The sequence below is a fragment of the Sturnus vulgaris genome, chromosome 7 (assembly GCF_052056855.1).
Source record: "Sturnus vulgaris isolate bStuVul1 chromosome 7, bStuVul1.hap1, whole genome shotgun sequence".
NCBI classification, from domain to species: domain Eukaryota; kingdom Metazoa; phylum Chordata; class Aves; order Passeriformes; family Sturnidae; genus Sturnus; species Sturnus vulgaris.
Window position 1 is genome coordinate 20,834,443 of NC_142249.1, and position 18,929 is coordinate 20,853,371.

An 18,929-nucleotide genomic window follows, 5' to 3' on the forward strand; every position below is an offset into this window, starting at 1 on the left:
GAAAGGAAAAAAAAACAGAAAAAAAAGTGAAGTCATAAATTGAGATAATGTGAGCCTCTAACTTGTGTGAAAATGAAGTATCCCCAGAAGAAACAGGATATGACAATTTGTGTGTCTATTTCTCACTGAGAAAAGGTTAACAATATATATTTAAACTGTTCCAAAATCACTGACAGCTGAGTGGGAAGTAAGCACAGAATGAGTGCAGTTACATCTTCAACTTTGTCTCCCAGTAATGGGAATTCCAATTCTGGACTGCTGAGAGTAATGCTATTCCCAATTACATAGTAACATTAAAACACTGACACTCTCCCTCACAGCCATGTCCAGCATCCTTGCATCCTTTCATGATGCACTTTAAGTTGCTGTAGAAAATATTTTAAAAAACTAATTAGAAAATAAAAATATTAATAAGATACAAATTATATAAGATATTTATTCTAAGCTTCTCATTTAGAAAAATTTCTCAAATAATACTATTAATAAAATACAATGGGGAAAATTAGCTATTAAATCACACTTCGAAATGATCCTGCTGCCCAAAGCCCTTGCAGAGATTTGATATTCTACCAGGGTTACTGGGGCACTCATTTGACTGACAAACTTTTGGAAATCTGCATTTTAATTTCATTTGGAAAGGTTTAAAATGAGTAGAGAAATGAACACGACAGTATAATTAAGGCAGAAAGCAAGTCAGAAGGTCATAAGAAGTAAATAATTCAATGTCTTGGGGAGCAAGTTTAATATTCTACTGAGTCATTTTTCTCATGCCATATTTACCTTTCAAACACTATAATTATTTAATGTATTTTTACTTTCTTATTAACTGACTCACCACAGGCACTGGTAATTTTTCTGTATTTTTACTGCTCATTTATATTTATTTCTCTTTTATTAACATCACAGGGTAAGTCAATGAAGGGTTCTCACATTTTATGTGATCTTCAAGATACAGCTTTACTATATAGACTGCAGTCAGAAATAAACTGTGATATATACTTGCAACAAGTGTCAGATAATTGCAAAATATTTATCAACACAAATATGGTTAGAGCTCAATATACACATAAGTTTCTAATTTTCTCCAGCATATGCTAAGAAATTGAAGCAATTCTGAAGGCTGTTCTTCCCTGTATAGGAAGACTCAGCTATATCAGGAGCTGTGCAAGATCATTGTTAAAACAGAATGCAAACTTTTTTTGGTGGCACAATGGTAAAGGAGTTTAGCAAAGCACTCACAGAGAAATGTGCTAAAGAACTATCATCTACAGAGAGCAAAAGAGGAGTTTATACTTTGTAAGTGGTCCTTTAAAGGTGCACCCCTGCACACATGCTCACACACCAGCTCTAACCCAAGTGCACTTTTGGAGTTGCTGCTTTATTTCAGGTTTTTTTTTTCAGGCCTTTTTCTGCCTGCCTCTGACAAGCTGTAGCTCTGAGAATTTGTCAATTTCCATTCTGTGAAGAAGAGGGAAACAGGGCCACACACAGGACTTATATCCTGATCCAGGACAGGGGAGCATTGTCCTTTGCTTCCCTATGGAACAGAAGTGATTTTTTTTTAATATTGCAGGATCTATATTCTTCAATGACTGAAAAACACTTGGTGTGCCAAGGACGGCACAGAGTAAGTGTGGAATCCACAGCAAGCAATAATGTTACTTAGACAAAGTGGTGCACCTGTCCATTCCTTTCAGGATTAAAATAACTTACAAATGAATGCTGTAAAAGAAGTGAAAACCCAAATAATTTATATTCTGTACTATGCTTGAAAGCACTTCAGTGGTCTAGCTCTACTCATACCAGCGTACTGCCGGCTAAAATAGTATCCTAAGTGGGTGTAGGAAAATAGACTTATTTTGATTCAAAATTGGGAGCTGAAGCAAAAAGTCGCCATCTGAATAACCTTTCTTCTTTTTCTGTTTTAATTTCCTCATTGAGCATAACTAATGTCTCCTTAGTCTCACAGCACTGGTGAACATTTTTGTCGCGGGATTTTGCTCCAATAAGATGAGCTTTGTTAGGAACCTTTCAACTCTAACAATAAATTTCAATGGTACAATCAACAAAGCCACAGTTAGCTTTTCCATATTCAGAATGGACCAAAGAAATAATAATTCAGCTCCAGGAAAAGCTAACACTAAAGCACTAGGATACCAGTTACTTCCAGCTCCTCTCTGAAAAGAATTAACATGTTGCCTGCCATGACCCACTGAAGATCATGGTCTTAGCATCTTCTCCAGAACAGATTTCATCACAAGTGAATATTTGTCATTAAGTGTGATTATCACTAACTTTGACTACCAGAAAAGCTTTTCACCTATGAAGAGTGAGGTACATTTTGCTTATGGGTCTGATTTTCCCAGTTATTGGATAGAGGTATTCAATTCTAACTGAAGATAGAAAAGCCTAACTCTCAAATGGGCTGACTGAACAATATGAGCTAAATCTATGAGGACAAAAACACCCAAACATTAAAAGTGCTGCCCCTTCTTCCCCTCTCACTGCTGTCAGCAACATCATTTCATAATACTTTTGATATCCAAAGCAATGTGATTTTGGAAAATGTGTTTGTTTCAGGTGTGCAGACAATCTTCTATAAACTAGTTTCATGGGTCCAAAGGTTTTCAAAACAATTACTCTCCTTGCTAGGAGTAACACAAATGGATTCTCAAGCTTGCCAGACAAGGACACAATGCTCTATTTTGTGGTTGCAGGAGGTGAGCTTTCCCAGATGTCACTCGCCCCACTGAGCTTGAAGGAAAGCACTTTCAGACCATTGCGATTCTAAACAAATAAATAGGGAGCTGAAGTTATTATACCCCTGTCAGAATTCTATAAAACAGAAAACATTATATGTTTATTTAATGTTCCCAGTCACTTGATAGCTTCAAGTCACTGTGCAGAAGGAAAACTCTCAATGTCCAACAGCTCCCCAAACTAAATGACCTGCCAGTAATTGACAGATGGACATTTCACAGACTCCTGTGAAACATGCATAGTACAAGAATCACCCCCAGCTCTCAATGCTCTCCACTATTAAGATTTCATCTTCTAGTATTCACATCCAATTGAAGTTTCTTCCAGTTTGTTTGCATTTGCTATAGGCTATTATTACAGATTATTACTACTTTCTCATAACAATCAGGATAGCACCTAGGAACTACTTACCCATTAGTCTACAAATTCAGGCAGCCTCTTGCTAGAGGCAGTTTGCAGCTTGGTATGTATAAAGTAGATCATTGAAATCACCAAGACATAACTATCCCAGTTAAAATGTAGATGCTGTAGTTCACCAAAACACAAGAAAGACAGGAAGGATACAGGAAGAGTAACCCAAATGTTTATGTAATTTCACTTATCTAGTGGAGAGACAGTACATTTATTTACCTTGGAACAGTAATCAGCACAGGAAATAGAGTTTTCATGGTCTGTACTGTACCTCATCATGGGTTATTCACTATACATTTCAGAGTTGTTGAGCTATGGACAGCTGCTAGTCAGACAGAGAATCTACTCACAAGGCACAGCCTCCATGGCAGTGATGAACTTCTTGTGAGAGGGAAGCTTCACTTTTGTCACTGATAGGTACAGTGGCTAAATAGACTTTTCTCTTAGAAAAGGATATTGTGCCATCAAGGCTGGGCAGAGCTGACTATTTGGCATAAAAACACAGTGCATCATAATAAAATCGTTTAAAACAGAATCTGTGAAAAAAGAAAAGAAAGAAAACAGTCAATTAAGCCTCTGCAAACAGCTTGAGGATTTCAAGGATGAGTTTTCTTTCACCTGAACTATGTTATTAGCCTTCTGCAGATAATAGAGTGCACTTTCTTTGTAGGCATTAGGTACAAAAAAGGGTAATGAACAAATATGAGCTAAAATATTAAGCTTTTAGTCTTGTCTGCATGATTTTTATTGCATTTATGTTAACAGGCATTTGCCAGTGTCAAAGAGAAATCTGGCACAGCAAAAAACCTGTGCTAAAGTGAAATATTTGGATATACTTCTCTACAAGTGCAGAGTTATATGCAAGAAAGAATTAGGCCTTTCACACCTGGGTACCCAAAAAAGAGCTGTAACATTTGGCTTTAGGAGTTTCAATACCAGGCAGAACAATTAGTATATACTACAAAGGAGAAAGCAAACAATTTCATTCTTTGCTGATTTCCTAGCATTGAGTAGAATATCTAAAAGAGATAAATGGACAGTCACATTTCTGGGTTTATTTTGATTCAAATTATTACAGCTGCTACAATTACATTAAAATGTATATGAACAATAAGACTGACATTTTCCTTGGCAAAACCCAGCAAGCTATTTTTTCTGCTAAAATGACCTCTAGTAGACCCGGTGTAAATCCCAGTTTGCCTTATCTTTGTATTTGTGACAACAAGAAGGATTTATAAAGCCTGGCTGCAGAAGCCAGAATGAGTTTGGCAGGCTTATATGGAATCACTGAGAAACAGTGAACACAATACCCCAGGGTGTCATTTCTGACAGTGCAACTTTTGAGATAACAGAAACATTTACAAACATTGTAAGGGATGGTAAACGAAATATGAAAACAACTGTGCAATATAATATTACATTATTGCTTCCACTTGTATAATTCCTATATGAAAGTACCTCTCAGTTGACAAAAGTCACCTCTGGAATAGCAGCACTTTTTTAACGTAATACCCAGAGCAAACTGGTTTTTAAATACTCTTAAATTAAAGGAATGAATAAACAAAAAATTCAGTTTTCCAGCATTCTGTGATCCTATATCCTAAAAATAACTTTATGAATTGTGACACATTATATTGTATTGGGATATAGGTACAATCTTGCCACAATATGTTTTGGCAAAAAGTTTTAAAGTATTTTTTAAATCATTTGTTTTTGAAAAATATATAATACCTGCATTCTGTGGATGGCAAACTCGTGATTATACAGCTGCAAGGCTGAAGAACAATATTCTGCTTGTAATTCCAGTAAACAGGCATCTATGGAAAGGATCCCTTTTCTTCTGTATTTAACATAGTGACAACATACACTTTTAAAGGATTTCTGTAATTTTTCAATTATTCCATTATTTATGGACCACTATACAGGTTTCTCCAATACTATGAGGCCAATAACAGATTAACTGGATTTAAGAACATTTTTGAATATATACCAAGCAGACATCTATAGTGCAAAAAGAACCTGTTCTTCTCCTTTGAGTAACAATTCTTTTTTCCTTGCACATGGGAAAGTATCACAAACACAAAATTCAAATTGTGATACTTTAAATGTGATAGGAAGATTTGAGAACACTTATACTAGCACAATGTCATGTCTGGAGGTATCAAGCTATTTCACAGTATTAAAGTGACCTCCAGAACAAGAAGAACCATTACTAATGGGTGCTCTATCCAGGCCTTATGGTTGTGCCTAATTGAAGTTGTAACTGCTGATCTGGCACCTTGGAGGATTTTGCTGTTCTACTATGACCTTAAATTACAAATACAATAGAGCAGGCTTGGAAAAGTGGATTGCTATTTTTAATTCTGGATTTCCTTAATTCTCTTGGGGTTATTTCAGAGCAGTAGATAGTTCTTCTGCTGGGAAAAACTACCACTAGGTGCTTTTCAAAGCATCAAATTGCAGTGTTCCCCCAGCAAATCCATCTTATGGGGTAATAATAAAACAGCTTCTGCCATGTAGATACCTGTTGCTTCATTTAAAGTTGCTTCAAGGCGCATCGTTTCTAGAAAGTGCTCTAAAATTTTCTCTGGGGTTCCTGACATCACAGTATACCTGAGGGAGGGAAAGGAGCAGTTAGCATCTCATAGCCAAAAGAGCTAATCAAGAAATAATTGTGTACCAGCAAGAAGATCAGGACTGTTGTGCTGCTGTGTGCCAAACACCTACTCTGACCAGAATTTCTGTGTGCTTAGGTCAAAACCATTCACAATCTTTGCTGGCTTCCCCCCTGTAAAGCTAGGAGCAGTTCCTAGGTTTCATTCTGCACCCTGCCCAGGGATGAGAGACAGCCCCCTCCTCACATAAGTACTTCAGTGTAAACCATCACAGTTACACCACAATCAGATAAACTGCAATGGTCCAAACTCAGAGAAGTACAAGCAGATATGCTCCTCCACTGAGAATAAATATCTCAGTAACAACAGCTACTTGCAGTCATTAAAGGGTCTTAACAGGCTCATTATGAGCCTGAAATAAGAACTAGTGTGTATCAGTGTCAGAGCAAGCAAACAATTTCCTTCAGCATCACAGACAGAGGTTGGTCTGGGAAGGTGGGGGCAGATATGAAGTAGCATATATCTTCAAATTTGTGCAATGCCTTGCATAGTTAAAGTAAGTGTTTCAAGTCGATAAACTGAGGATTGCACCATTTCCTGTAATTAATTTAGTGAGGTGAGAGAACTAGTTTTTCTGCTTCATGCAAAAACACTGGCAAGATTTTAAGTACCAGCAAAATATCATATGATATTGGAGAACTTGTCCATCTTTTTTCTCTTTTCTCACAGATCAGATTTTTTATATTTCCCTCCATTTTTTCAATCTCTGCATCTTTTTCTTTCTTTCTTTCTTTCTTTCTTTTCAGAATTCAACTGATAAAATATGAAACTTAAAAAAAAATAAAAGAAAAAAAAAGAAAGAAAAAAACCCCTGAGAAGTGAAGATACTCTGCTCCTGCTGAGAAATAAGTGGTGGAGCTGAGCTCCTGGGAGCTCCTCCTCACTTTGAGCACTGACCGTCACAGTTCTTTTACCTGCCAACCTCTTTGGAAGAACTGTATTGATGTCCCAAGAACACAAACACTTGTTAAGCCAGTGCACATTCTCACAGAGATACTAACCAAGTATCTAAGTGAGTGAAGCAGAGAAATCACAGGTTGCTGTACTCTGAATATGAAAGTGAAAATGAACAGTGAAGTGACTTGCAGGGCTGCTGAATTCATCCTGCATGAGTGTGATCACCCATAAAGAGTTAGATCTTGGGAGTGGTAACTTCAGAGCCAGTCCTCCCAAGTGAAACTGTCACTGTTTGAAAGCCCAGCTCGGGGAGCTGTGTAGGAGCTCTGTCTCCTCCGTAGAGGAGGCAGTGGAACCCAAACTGTAACCAGAAGGATCTGCTCCCAAAGTGAAGTTTTCCCCAAGGCCAAGATGAGAAAATTAGTTTCTTCCTGAGATGAGGTGCCTGTTAAGCTTCTCTTTTGGGAAGTCATTTTCAAAAGTACTGAACTAACACATCCCAGTAACACAATCTAGAAATCAAGAAACATTGGCAATTTTGGATTGGACTCTCAAACAAAAATGTAGCCATTTATTCTATTTACTAAGAAACGTCGTCCTCAAAGCCAGTGAAATCACTTTGAAGACTTTAAACATAAAAACACTGCCAACAGCATTAAAAAAGTAATCCAACTGGTGAAAAGCAGACAGTGAACCTTCAGGGCAACTTCCTCTTTCAGGTAACTTGTGTCTATTGGTCATAGCTATCAGCAAAAGCTCTTGCTGGCACATAGTACCCAAAACCTGACCAAATGAGTAAAATATTTACAGAAATGAAATTCTGAGCTTTACCTGAAAATATTCCTGGTATGTAAGACCAAGTGCAGACTAACTTAACCATTTACCATAAATATCTTTCAAAATGTTCAAATGGAACTTTCACCTTTGGAAGCACGAAAAATGTCTCAGACCCAAGAAAATGGATTTATATCTGTGACCAAGTTGCTCTGCATTACAGTTGCTGATGCAAATCCACTGGCTACAGACAAGTTCCCCTCATGTAGACAAAGAAAAACTTGTGTAAGGGTGCACAGTTACCTGGCAGTATAGATTGTTTTTCTAGGTGTTTTAATAGATTAAGTGAAAAATGAAATAGAAGTTCTTGAAAAATGTGAAATGTGTATATTAAATGCAAGAAATGGTTTCTTCAATCTTCACAGATATTTATAAACCTTTGCATTCAGTCATGCACATAAAATAAGTATATGAAATCCCAGATGAGATAAAAACTGTACCCAAAGTATTACACAATAAATTGGCTCTGTTTTGAGAGAAAGAGAGATTCAGGCTAAAGGATTTAAAACTTGTATAAATTGTTTGAATGCTTCTGAAGAAAATTGTGCATCCATTTGCAAATAACACATTTACAAAGCCCTTATGGGTTTTACCAACATTTGGAATGATAATAGCCCCACTCTACTCTTATCACAGTAGTATCCAAACAAAATTGTACTTTTTCCCTTTCAGTAAGAAAGAAAAATATAGTTAATATCGTTATTACAGTGCTAAACTATTCTGTAAGATAAGCTCTACAACTTTCATTGCATGAGATCTTTCTTTTGTATATACATTGTGCATAGCAAACTCTTATTAGCATCTAAAGCTCAATATACAAAAAAAAATATACATAGTTAACAATAAAACAATGTATGCTCCTCAAGTCTTTTACACAGTAACTCAGATTAATAAGGTCTCATCAATCTCCATGCTTAGTCTATTTGGAAGCTACTACTTGAGATAAGTATTTACACTGAGATCTTCAGGGAATTATTGTGTAAAGACATAGAGCTGGTGTGCTGCTAGAAATGGATTTATTACTGAGTATGGGGCATGTGCTGATGATCAAAAAAAGAAAACTTTATATGCACTGCAGTCTTCCATTGAAAGGCAATATGCTATTGTTTGGATAATAGTACCATTTAAAAAGGTTAATAATTGTCTGACATTTGCACTACTGAATGAAAACATACTTGTGCTGCGGCTGTGAATTCCCTTGATTAGAAATTCTGTTTCCTGCTGGGATCTTCTCCAACACCAAGACATCTTGGTCGTGTTCTTTGAGTCTTACTGTATTTGCTTCCACATCCTGCAAGACAAGTTAATTTTAATAAATGTGACTGCACCTGATTTGGGTGATTAGTTACTCTAACAAACTGCATGACTTTCAAACACAAAAGACTGGTGTTGGTTCTTTCCCCCTGTATTCATCTGTCTTTATTCTGTTTTCCTCACAGGCATAATCATGACTGAAGCACTGGCACCAAAGCAAGAAGCAGAGAATTGTGGGAGAGACTAGAGCAAGAACTATGTTAAAAATCTCCATTTTATGGAGATGTCAAATTAAAAAGTTTGCTGAAAAACAGTCTCTCCACAACTTGCCATATGTAATGTAATCTCTATTCTCCCTTATATACAAACACTATTTTCTACAATCTTTTCTCTAAAATAAAATAATTTTTAAAAAAAGAAAATAGCATTTAAGAATAGGAAGTCTTAGCTCAGTAAACTCTTCATTTTCTACTACCAGCTCACTCATAGTAGAAAATTAAAAAGTTAAGTATAATGTGCATTCAAAAAACACAGGTAAAAATTAGTAAGACCGTGGACCTGGATCTTCTTTGAAGTATAGACCAAAGAATAATCAGTTCTAAGTCTCCACAGCCAACCCAACCTTATCACCAAGGGATCCTCATTCCCTTTTGTACAGTAACAAGTAATTTTTCTAGTGGAGCACCCTTTCTGGACTGCTTCTATTGCTGCAATACTGGGCATATATAGGACAGAATACAGGATGATACTCGTTTTGACTTCCTCTACTATGAATGACCTCAAAATAGTCTGAAATTACAGAATTACAGTTGGACTTTGGAATTCATTTACTCCAAAATGAATAACTGTAAAATTAGTCTGGGAATGTCTTTCTAGAGTTCTCTGATAAAGACATCTGCGTAAAGACATCTGTAATTTACTCTATTTGCCACTTGATTCTGCCTTGAAACTCTTGAATTTAATTTTTTAGTTTTTTAGTTTTATGTGACACTGACCTATGTGGGAGAAGGGGTGATCTTGTTTTTTTCAATATTTGGACAGAATATCACCAAGAAATCCTGCGCAGTATAAGGAAAAACTAAGCAGGGCAAATACTAGATTACAGAATGTGAGAGACAAAAAGATTCCATTTGGTCACATTTTCATATTTGGGCTGGGAACTGAGAGAGGAAAGGCAATGAACATATTCTTTACCTGACCTTCTAGACTGCATCTCTGTTACACAGTTAGGAATACTACAAACAAGGTTTTTAATATTAATATATTCACAGAAATGACAGCCCCGAGAAAAACTTGCAAGTTCTGATATCACACTGAGGGCAGCTCTTCCCACTCTTACCCTAAGGATCCTGTTGAAGTCCTCCTTGTCTACTCTCAAGAAGTGGCAGTTGTCTTCCCTCAGTACAATGGATGCTGCTCTGGGAGCATCATTCACAAGTGCCAGCTTGCCAAAATCATCTCCTTCGTGTAGAGTACATACCACACCCTGCACAGAGCAAAACATTTACATGCAGAAACCCATTATTACTCTGGATTCTATTGAAAGTCCTTGTGCAAACACTGGACTTCACAATCAAATACCAAAACAAATCTATTTGGCAGGAAATCAACAGCCAAAATAATGACTAGGAAACAATACTTGATAGCTAGTTATTACTATTACTAAAGAGAGGCAAGAACAGAAAAGAATCAGCTTGTTCTCTGATATTTCATTCAGCTTGAAGGACTCTTCTCAGCCTGCTGAAGACAGAAAGTTGTCGACTATTTTGTTTTTTATTTATAGAGACCCTAAAAAATAAAATCAAGTTTGCAGAAGTAACACAGAACAACACATCTCCAGCTGTTGAACATCAGTAGTGCTCCGTTTCCTCCAATTTACAGTAACAGAGGATCTGGCCCACCCAGTGACGAGAAAAACATGGCTAAATATGTGCTACTTAGGAACACACTTAGCACTATGGCCTCTGTGCTAGATTTTGGTGAAATGCTTTGTTTTCAAATGGAGGATTCTCAGTCACTGAACAAGAAACCAATATAGAAGTAGGGTTTTTAAAGACTCAAGGGATTCCTGTGTACCAAGATCTACTTTTTCGCCTTGAAAAATCTCTCTCATAAAGAGGAAATTTAATAAAGATGCTTTTTGGTCTACGACTTAACTAAAATGAATAGCTGGCATAAATTTGGAAGAAGTTCATCCAACCTGAGAACCACCAGTCACAAAGCAGTATTTTTGTCAGACATGCATGAGAACTGTTAGTCATCCAAATGCATGACAAAATGGTGGTAAAGGGATGGGGCAAAACCCCCACGAGAGAGAAGTCTGGCAACTCACCAAATTCCAGCAAATTACTTTGTCCTAAAGATACTGATGTAACTGTAATGGATTATATTCAGAAACTGTGTAATAAATCCTAAAATTATAGAGCAATCTACTGGAAGTATAATCAGTGAAACCACTGGATCATTTCTTAATAAAATTACAATCTATTTGTTTTGTCAGACAAGGCAATTTTTCTCTAAATTAAACTGTATTCCTTCAAAGTTTACTCTTACAATTTCAATAATAACTATCATATAAAATAGCTTCTGAAAAAAATACCTTGCCGTAAATGACTACGTTTACTGATCCCTTTAGGATAATGTACCAAGAAGTACCTTCTTCTCCCTGATTAAATACTACAAGAGAGAGAAAAGATTTTACGATTAGAATATAGTTATTCAAAATACGGCCAGATTCTGCACCCAATAAAATTCAAGATAACTCTACAGTCCTATAAATGTCTACCTTATAAAAGGGCATACTATGATTTTAAAAGCAATTGCCTTCAGAATTTAGAAAAAAAGAATTCATACCCTTATAGTAGTTATTTTATTACACTTGTGTGAAAGTTGCTTTTGTTCCAACAACTACTTCATCAATACGTCAGGTTATCAATTACTAATTAGCATACAGGTTGGATCCCACTAGCAGCACCACATTGTAACCTAGTTCTCTAGTGACTGTGAATTTAATATTCATTTGCTAAAATGTCTCAGTATTAACAAATCTGAGTAATTTACAATTTTAAATCCTTTATTTTGTGCAGGAAGATTTTTTTTAAATGCCAGATTATATTAAAACACATTTTAAATAGAGATTGGTCGAACCAAAAATTCTTGATAAAAACATACCCAAATTGTAGGTGATACATACACTCAAGGATACAGAATTAATTTTAGTACTGTCCTTGCATTTGGCAACAGACTAAGCTTACATTATTACCCTAGGTTTTAAACATGAAGTGACAATCAAGTTTGAAGGGTGCATGCAAGTTTTGCTCTGGTCATTTAAACATTAGGAATTTAAATGTTCATAACACAGGTAAGAAAGACATCTGACAGGACTCCATTTACTTACAGACTGTTCCTGCTTTGGGATGTGACTCAAAAATGAGGACACCTGCTAATTCTCGTTTTACCTTAAAATAGAGAGAGAAATTACTGTTATTATACGTATCTCATTCCTCCTGGTGATGAGGTCACATAATACAGCCCCCCTGTGTTTTCCTTCCCTCTGCATCATTGGTCTGCTTCAGTTGATTTCCTAATTCCTATTGATTGGCTTTACAGAGCTACATTTCCTGGCCCCAAATGGCTCAGACAAGGGCATCTTTAAGATATGGGTCTCCACATATTTCTTTGTGCACACATATGTGAAATGATCATCAACAACTAACAAGACTTGAAGAAAGTTTCAAATGGCAATAGTTAATCTGTTACATAAGATAGCTAGTGATTGCCAATTACTCCATGGAAGTGTTCCTGCTCTCTCCTGAGAAATCTGGTTCAGACTGACGTAAGTCTGTCTGCTTCTGCTGTGTCAAGCTGTGAGGCACAGCCATCTGGGACTTGCTGAATCCCCTCTCTACCTCATAGCTTCCCAGGCAAAGCATCCAGCTCACCACTTCTTGCAGGAACTGGAGAATGTGACACTGCCCTTGGTGTCAGCCAGCTCCACACTGGGTTTATTTTGCTCTTGGTGTAATGAGCTCTGACTGACTGGGCTGTTGTCTCTAGTGAGACGCTGCTTACAACTGATTTTTGTCACTGCAACGTTGTGTTACTCCCATAAAAAAGCAGTAACACTGGGAATCCCGATCCTGAGTTCTTCTGTGTGCTTTAGGTTTCTCTTCCTACAACCACAAGTTTCCAAGGACTTAGAGGCCATTTCCAAGCAGCAGGATCCATGTATTCTGAGAACAGCAGCTGGTGACAAGCCATTCTTCAGAGGTACTACCTACTTCAGTGTAACTTAACCATGCCAAATACTGGCTTCAATATGTATTAACTAGTGGTATTTTCACACCACTATCTCATTTGTTTAAATTTTTTTTAAAAAATTAGGTCACAAAGAAAGACCTGGGAAGGAACTCTCAAAATTCTGGTCACAAGCCAGATAAGAATCTGATGGCTGCATCTCCTAAGATGGATGGAAAAATTTGGGCACTGATGTACTTAAAGGCATCCACCCAACCTTGGTGCTCAGGCACCAAGTACAAACATACCACATCAGCCATCTCTCCTAGAACTCTTTCCTGACAGTCAGGGGAAAGCACTCCCTTTATTCAGCCTGGAGAAAAAGAGAGATAAATAGAGGTATTTGGACAGGCTTTTTTAGGTACACTGACCAGTGAACACACTCAGAGGCCTGTGATTTCTGTAACACTTAACTCACCAAACTCCTTTATGACTTCTGCTCAAAGGCAATGACACTTTCATAAGGCCAGGAATACAACCCCATTAGCACTGCTCTGCACATAGCAGAGAGCACTCCTATCCACTTATGTCCTCAGATGTCTTCTCAGTTGATTCAGTCATTGGCCTTTGCAGTGAATGAATCCACTTGATGAAGCCCAAAGTTTTACTTGTTTTTAACACTGTATTATATAATTGTTTTTCATTTGTACATTAACTTCACAGACTTCTCTAGCAGGAATTAGTTCATCACCATGAGACTTGAGCTTCATCTGTTTTACTTTCTACTGCCTTTGGTGTATCTAGATAACTTACCACTTTAGGAATTACACTTTACTTAAAATAAATTAAACATGTCATTTCCTTTCAAGTTGATTGGTCATTAATCTTCTGGTTCATAGAAGCAATGCTGTTTGTCTCTCCTCTGAAGATTGCCTTTAAGCTAGTCATGGTTTCTGCCTTCTGCTTTAGTTCATGATGCAGATAATGAGCTGGCATTTCCAGATTCTTACTAAAAACAGAATCATCTGTACTTCAAAATGCCAAGTATTTTTTTCAGTTTTTATCACCTGCCATACTTGTTGCATATGGTACTTGCTGTGGTATCTGACCTCAAGTCTGATTTTCTTCTGAGCTGAAAATATTTTGTGCTTCAAATTTTTTTATTCTGGGTTACATCTGCAGTATTGAGAATTTTCTCCACTCCCTCTCAGTATCTGTCTATCCTGGGTAGTTTTTTTTGTTTAACTTTTAAAGGGTCATTTCTGGATCTTACAGAAGTCTTTCTTTAATTACTTTTTTGTCTACATTCCGGGGATTTTTAAGGCTTTTGGATGTCTGTTCTCATGTTGAGGAATACATCTAGTGCAAGTAACTGCAGGTACCTGTCTGCAGGTTGAGCTCTGTGTGGGAGCCCAGAGGGACAATGGACTGCCAACCCTTTTCACAGCAAATGGCACAAGCAGCACCAGCCAGGTGAATGGACACAGCAAGAGCAAAGGACATGGAGGACACGGGAAAAAGAGTGAGACTTGAAAATGCTTGGATGGTGAGGGGATAAAAGCCCAGGAGTTCCTTTAGTGGGGGTCCCTCCTCAGAGGCACCAGCTTGAGCTGTTCCTGTGTTACGACACTGTGAATAAATTGCTTTATGGAGCAAGACATACAAGGCTCTGCTATGGGAAACCTGGGGTGGAAGCAGTGAGGAAACCTGGCCTGGCTGTGTGAGTGGGGGATGTGCAGGAGTCCAGCAGGACCCACCAGGTCACTGGAGCTGCCCACTGTGAAGGGGCTCCAGCCCCAGCAGAGACAGTCTCTGGTGCTGGCAGTGTGACTGCCAGAGTCTCACAAATGATCAAACTGGGAAGTTTCCTTAACACTCATGTAATTCAGATACCAACTCCAAATGCCTACTTTTTTTGAAAAACATTGTTCAGGTTTTTATATGTTTGTATGGAGTACTCTATTTCTGTAATGCAGCTTCATAATTAGCTGCATCTGTCCAAGTTAACTGAGAATTACTGAAAACAAGAGATTCTGAAGAAGGTATCCTCAAATATGGATGTACTTTCTGACTTGTTTCCTTCTTTTGAAAGCATCCACATCTTATTGCTACCAAGTAAAGTGCTATTTAGTTTGTTTCAGTTGCCTACACAGTGTATGGTGAGACTTCAGATGCATTCTCCTGTCCATTCCATTTATCCCTGGTTCTCTGAGCTGTTCTTGACCACTTCAGGGAGAAAGTGTCTGGTGAGCTTTCTCTCACTCAGTGACCAAACTCCAACCAGCAAGCACTGCACAGTGCACCTTTCTCCACAGTGCAATTCCTCCTCTAATTTGTTCAAGCCAAGACTCCTTATAGAAATCAATTCTGCAAAATTCAGTAGTACCAGTACCTTCATTTACACATGGATAGTGACCTAGACAGTGGCACCTGTGCCAAATGAGGGAGACAGGGGCTGTGCAGAAATACTTGAAGAGAATTATATCTGATATCAAATAGACAATCTACACCTGCACAGTGCCTGGGTGATTCTCACATATGGAATAAATTATTTGCATGGAAAATATAAATGAAAATGGTTACAGGCTCTCCAACTTTAATAGTCAGAAGCAAAACCAGAAGTAAAAACTGAGCCTCCCTTTTGGTGATAAGTTATAATTTTTAAAATTACTTACTGTGGTAGAAAGATGAGATAAGGCCTTAATGTGGAGAAGTTCTTCATATATAAATTCTAAGTCATCTACAGTTCTCTGGCCAGGGCTATAGAAAGAAGATTGAAGGGATAACTAAATGCAATAAATGCCCAAAATAAATACTTCACAGAAGGACAGAACAACACAAAATTCTGCTGTACTGTCTACTGAAGGGTACATGCTCACTAAACAGGGACTAAATAATGTTTCTGGCTGGAGGAGTGAAACACACAAAGAGTGGAAGCTCTGTGAATGCTACCTGAATGACACTGAGCAGCAGCCATGGCAACCACCTTAGAGAGATCCTGATTAGGAAGCTTTTCTGATTAAATCAAGTGTTCTATATATGTATAAAATGGTGACATAAACCAGAAATGGTACATAAAGATTTGTTCCTTTCAAAAGGACTCCCGAGTGTGGGGCATGCATTATTTTTCACATGCAGCACTAATTAGTTGTAGCAAACACAGTAGTAGTGATTTGTAAAGGAGTGTGTGAACTTCTGCTGAACAAATTGGAGATGCAGCAGTGCATCTTGGAGGACAGCTAACAACTGCTCTACAGTTAATGCTGAGTGCTGCTATTTAGCCACAAAGGTAAATAAGAACAACTCGGTAGTTTCAGCTTCTCTTTCTATCTGTACAGATATACTGTATCTTTCTATTGAAAAATACAAGAAGCTGCCATTACGAAAAAGCATGCCTTGATGAAGGAATAATTCTTCTCTAGCACAAGGAGTAGTAAGGAGGCTGGCACTGTGGCTGAAATAATTGCATTTCTGTAACCTACACAAAATTTTCTGATTGCTAAAGAAGGACACAAATACTGTGGGGACTGCAGTGTATAAGAAATGCTTTGGAGGATCTAATAAACAGCACATAGGAGGAGTTGTGGGAGCTTGTGGGTAGCTCCCAGTCTTTTTCCCAGTCACAAGATTCTCTTCAGTTACAGTATTTAATACAACATTATTTTCTAAAAGAATAAATTCTTCTGTCATATAATTTCAGACAGCACATTGGAGTGACATAGAGACACACACAGGAAAAAATTCCTTTAAAGCATTATTTCAAGCTACTTTTATAGGACTAAGGCCTTCCAAACAATATGATTTAGATTTGTGAAAAGCAGATGACAGGTAATTAATTCAATGGGCCAAGAACAAAAGTAAAGAGCAACAAAGACATAAGAGAGAGGATAAATTTAAGATGTGAGGAAATGGGATACAGGAAGCCCAGTCTGGGGATGGGAGTTCCAAACGAGAAGGTTTACATGCTCCACTATCACAACAAGCACAGTTCTAAACCCTGCTGTCTGCAATGTGTGGTGTCAAAAGAATTAACAGCACAGTTGAATCTTTGGACAGCCCTAAAAGAAAAACTACGATGAACCTTTCTGATAGAAGTTCTCCTCCTAAAATGTCTCTATTGCAGGAGACTAGGGCCTAGAGGATCAGGAAAGCCATATGAATAAATACTGTGCTCTACAGGTTTTCTGCCTAGTCACCCCCCGATTCAAGTCTGTCTACATCATGTGAGGCACAGGGAGTACCCAGCTGTGTCACTTTGGAGTTATATTCATCTTTTTACAAAAGTAGCTGGATGGAGACTTCTTTTGGATGAAAGAAATACTGGAGAAGTCACAGAAAACATAAGGACAACTGACATCTCTGCTAAGCAAGCTTTATTTTTCTTCTGTTCTTCACTTACCAATGACATGCGTTGATTATTACCCAGATTAAAGACAAATTTAGACTAAAAACCATTTTAGAGTAAGTTACTCTTTTCTCGTCCAGAATCAAATAAACTGTTAAGGGAAAACCAGAAATTGGTTTGGTACAGCTATGCCCTCTAGTGACTCAAAATATTCTACTCTTTCTGAACCTGGCTTGAAATTACAAGACTGACACACCTAGTGATTTATGCAGGGCAGCTTAATTAAGTACAGCATAAAACTAAGCCAGTACTAGCTAGCAAACAAAAGGTAAGGATTTTAACAAATAATAGGGAAGTAGTAACTTTAATTTTACTACATGCTTGCAAAAACAGCATATCTTGGAAAATATAGTGTAACAAATGAAGAAATTTCTACATTAAATCAAAATATAAAAGGATGATGCCTTACTATATCAGATCTCTATCAAGACAAAAGAACACACTCTTCTTTCAGTATGTCTATTTGCTTCCTATGTAGCACATTGAAGGACTGACAATATGTAGTGGATATCTTTACCTAGTCTTTACTCCTGCTCCTGCAGATGTCACGTGGAGAGATATTAGACATCACTGTGTCTTTAAAACCTGTGTGGTGACCCACTGATGTTGATTTGTAGGATCCTGCTGTGTAAAGACCTAGTTTCTGCAGGGGACACATTCTAACAGCAATAGCTGGTTATAGAGCAGATAATAAATGGAATAGGTAGGGAATGAGGGTACACATTAATGGACAGAACTCAGGTGATATTAAGTGATCAATAAAAACTGTTCAGCGCTTGGAGCATTTACCAAGGTCAGAGACATTGAGCTTCTCTGTGACTAGGATGCTGACAATAACATAGCACTTTGCCATTGATAAGCCATGTATGTCCAAGCAGTACCATTGATTATTTTTATTATACAGCTAACCAGAAAATTCTCAGATAATAAGAACAAGGGAAAAGATCAGAGACCCTATAACATTGTGATTAAGTGTCAAATGCTCTTTAGTAAGAAAAAAATGTGCTAAGTGAAGGCACCAAGAACAAAAAACACAGATTTATTATTTCAGTCACACTGCCAACTTACTTTAGGGTAGGGCATGAAAAAAGAATGTAATCCATAACATCATCTGAGCTAATACTGCTGTCTGATGAATATAACTCTTCCGTTAAAGACTCCTGTTATTATTGTGTTTAGCTTTGTATTATAGCATACTATTGAATTAGGGTTTGCCATCAGGACATATTTTTATACTGAACGGGAGAAACACTTAAGGAGGAGCTGTATTAATTCTACAGTAATTTTACAGGGACTTGAGCAAGGTCTGCACCTGTGCTCCAGCCATTATAAGAAGCAGAGAGCTGTGTTTGCTACTTCACAAAAAGCTATTTTCACATTCAGTATATGTGTTTCCAAAGGAAAAAAAAAACACAATAGCAACAAGAGCCTGCCAAAAATTTCCCTGAGCTCTATTC

At 37.5% G+C, this 18,929-nt stretch overlaps 1 protein-coding gene across 5 annotated transcripts in view; it reads right to left on the reverse strand.

The window, feature by feature from the left end:
• Positions 1-18,929, reverse strand: part of RAPGEF4 (Rap guanine nucleotide exchange factor 4) — a 146,541-nt gene that overhangs the window by 29,865 nt on the left and 97,747 nt on the right. For all 5 annotated transcript variants that reach the window (XM_088168030.1, XM_014880223.2, XM_088168032.1 and 2 more), the window contains 7 exons: positions 15,743-15,827; positions 12,229-12,289; positions 11,431-11,507; positions 10,171-10,317; positions 8,753-8,868; positions 5,696-5,784; positions 3,629-3,707 (listed from right to left, as the gene is read on the reverse strand). In XM_088168030.1, the coding sequence (XP_088024156.1) occupies positions 3,629-3,707; positions 5,696-5,784; positions 8,753-8,868; positions 10,171-10,317; positions 11,431-11,507; positions 12,229-12,289; positions 15,743-15,827 (654 nt within the window). The remainder of the gene's footprint in view (positions 1-3,628; positions 3,708-5,695; positions 5,785-8,752; positions 8,869-10,170; positions 10,318-11,430; positions 11,508-12,228; positions 12,290-15,742; positions 15,828-18,929) is intronic.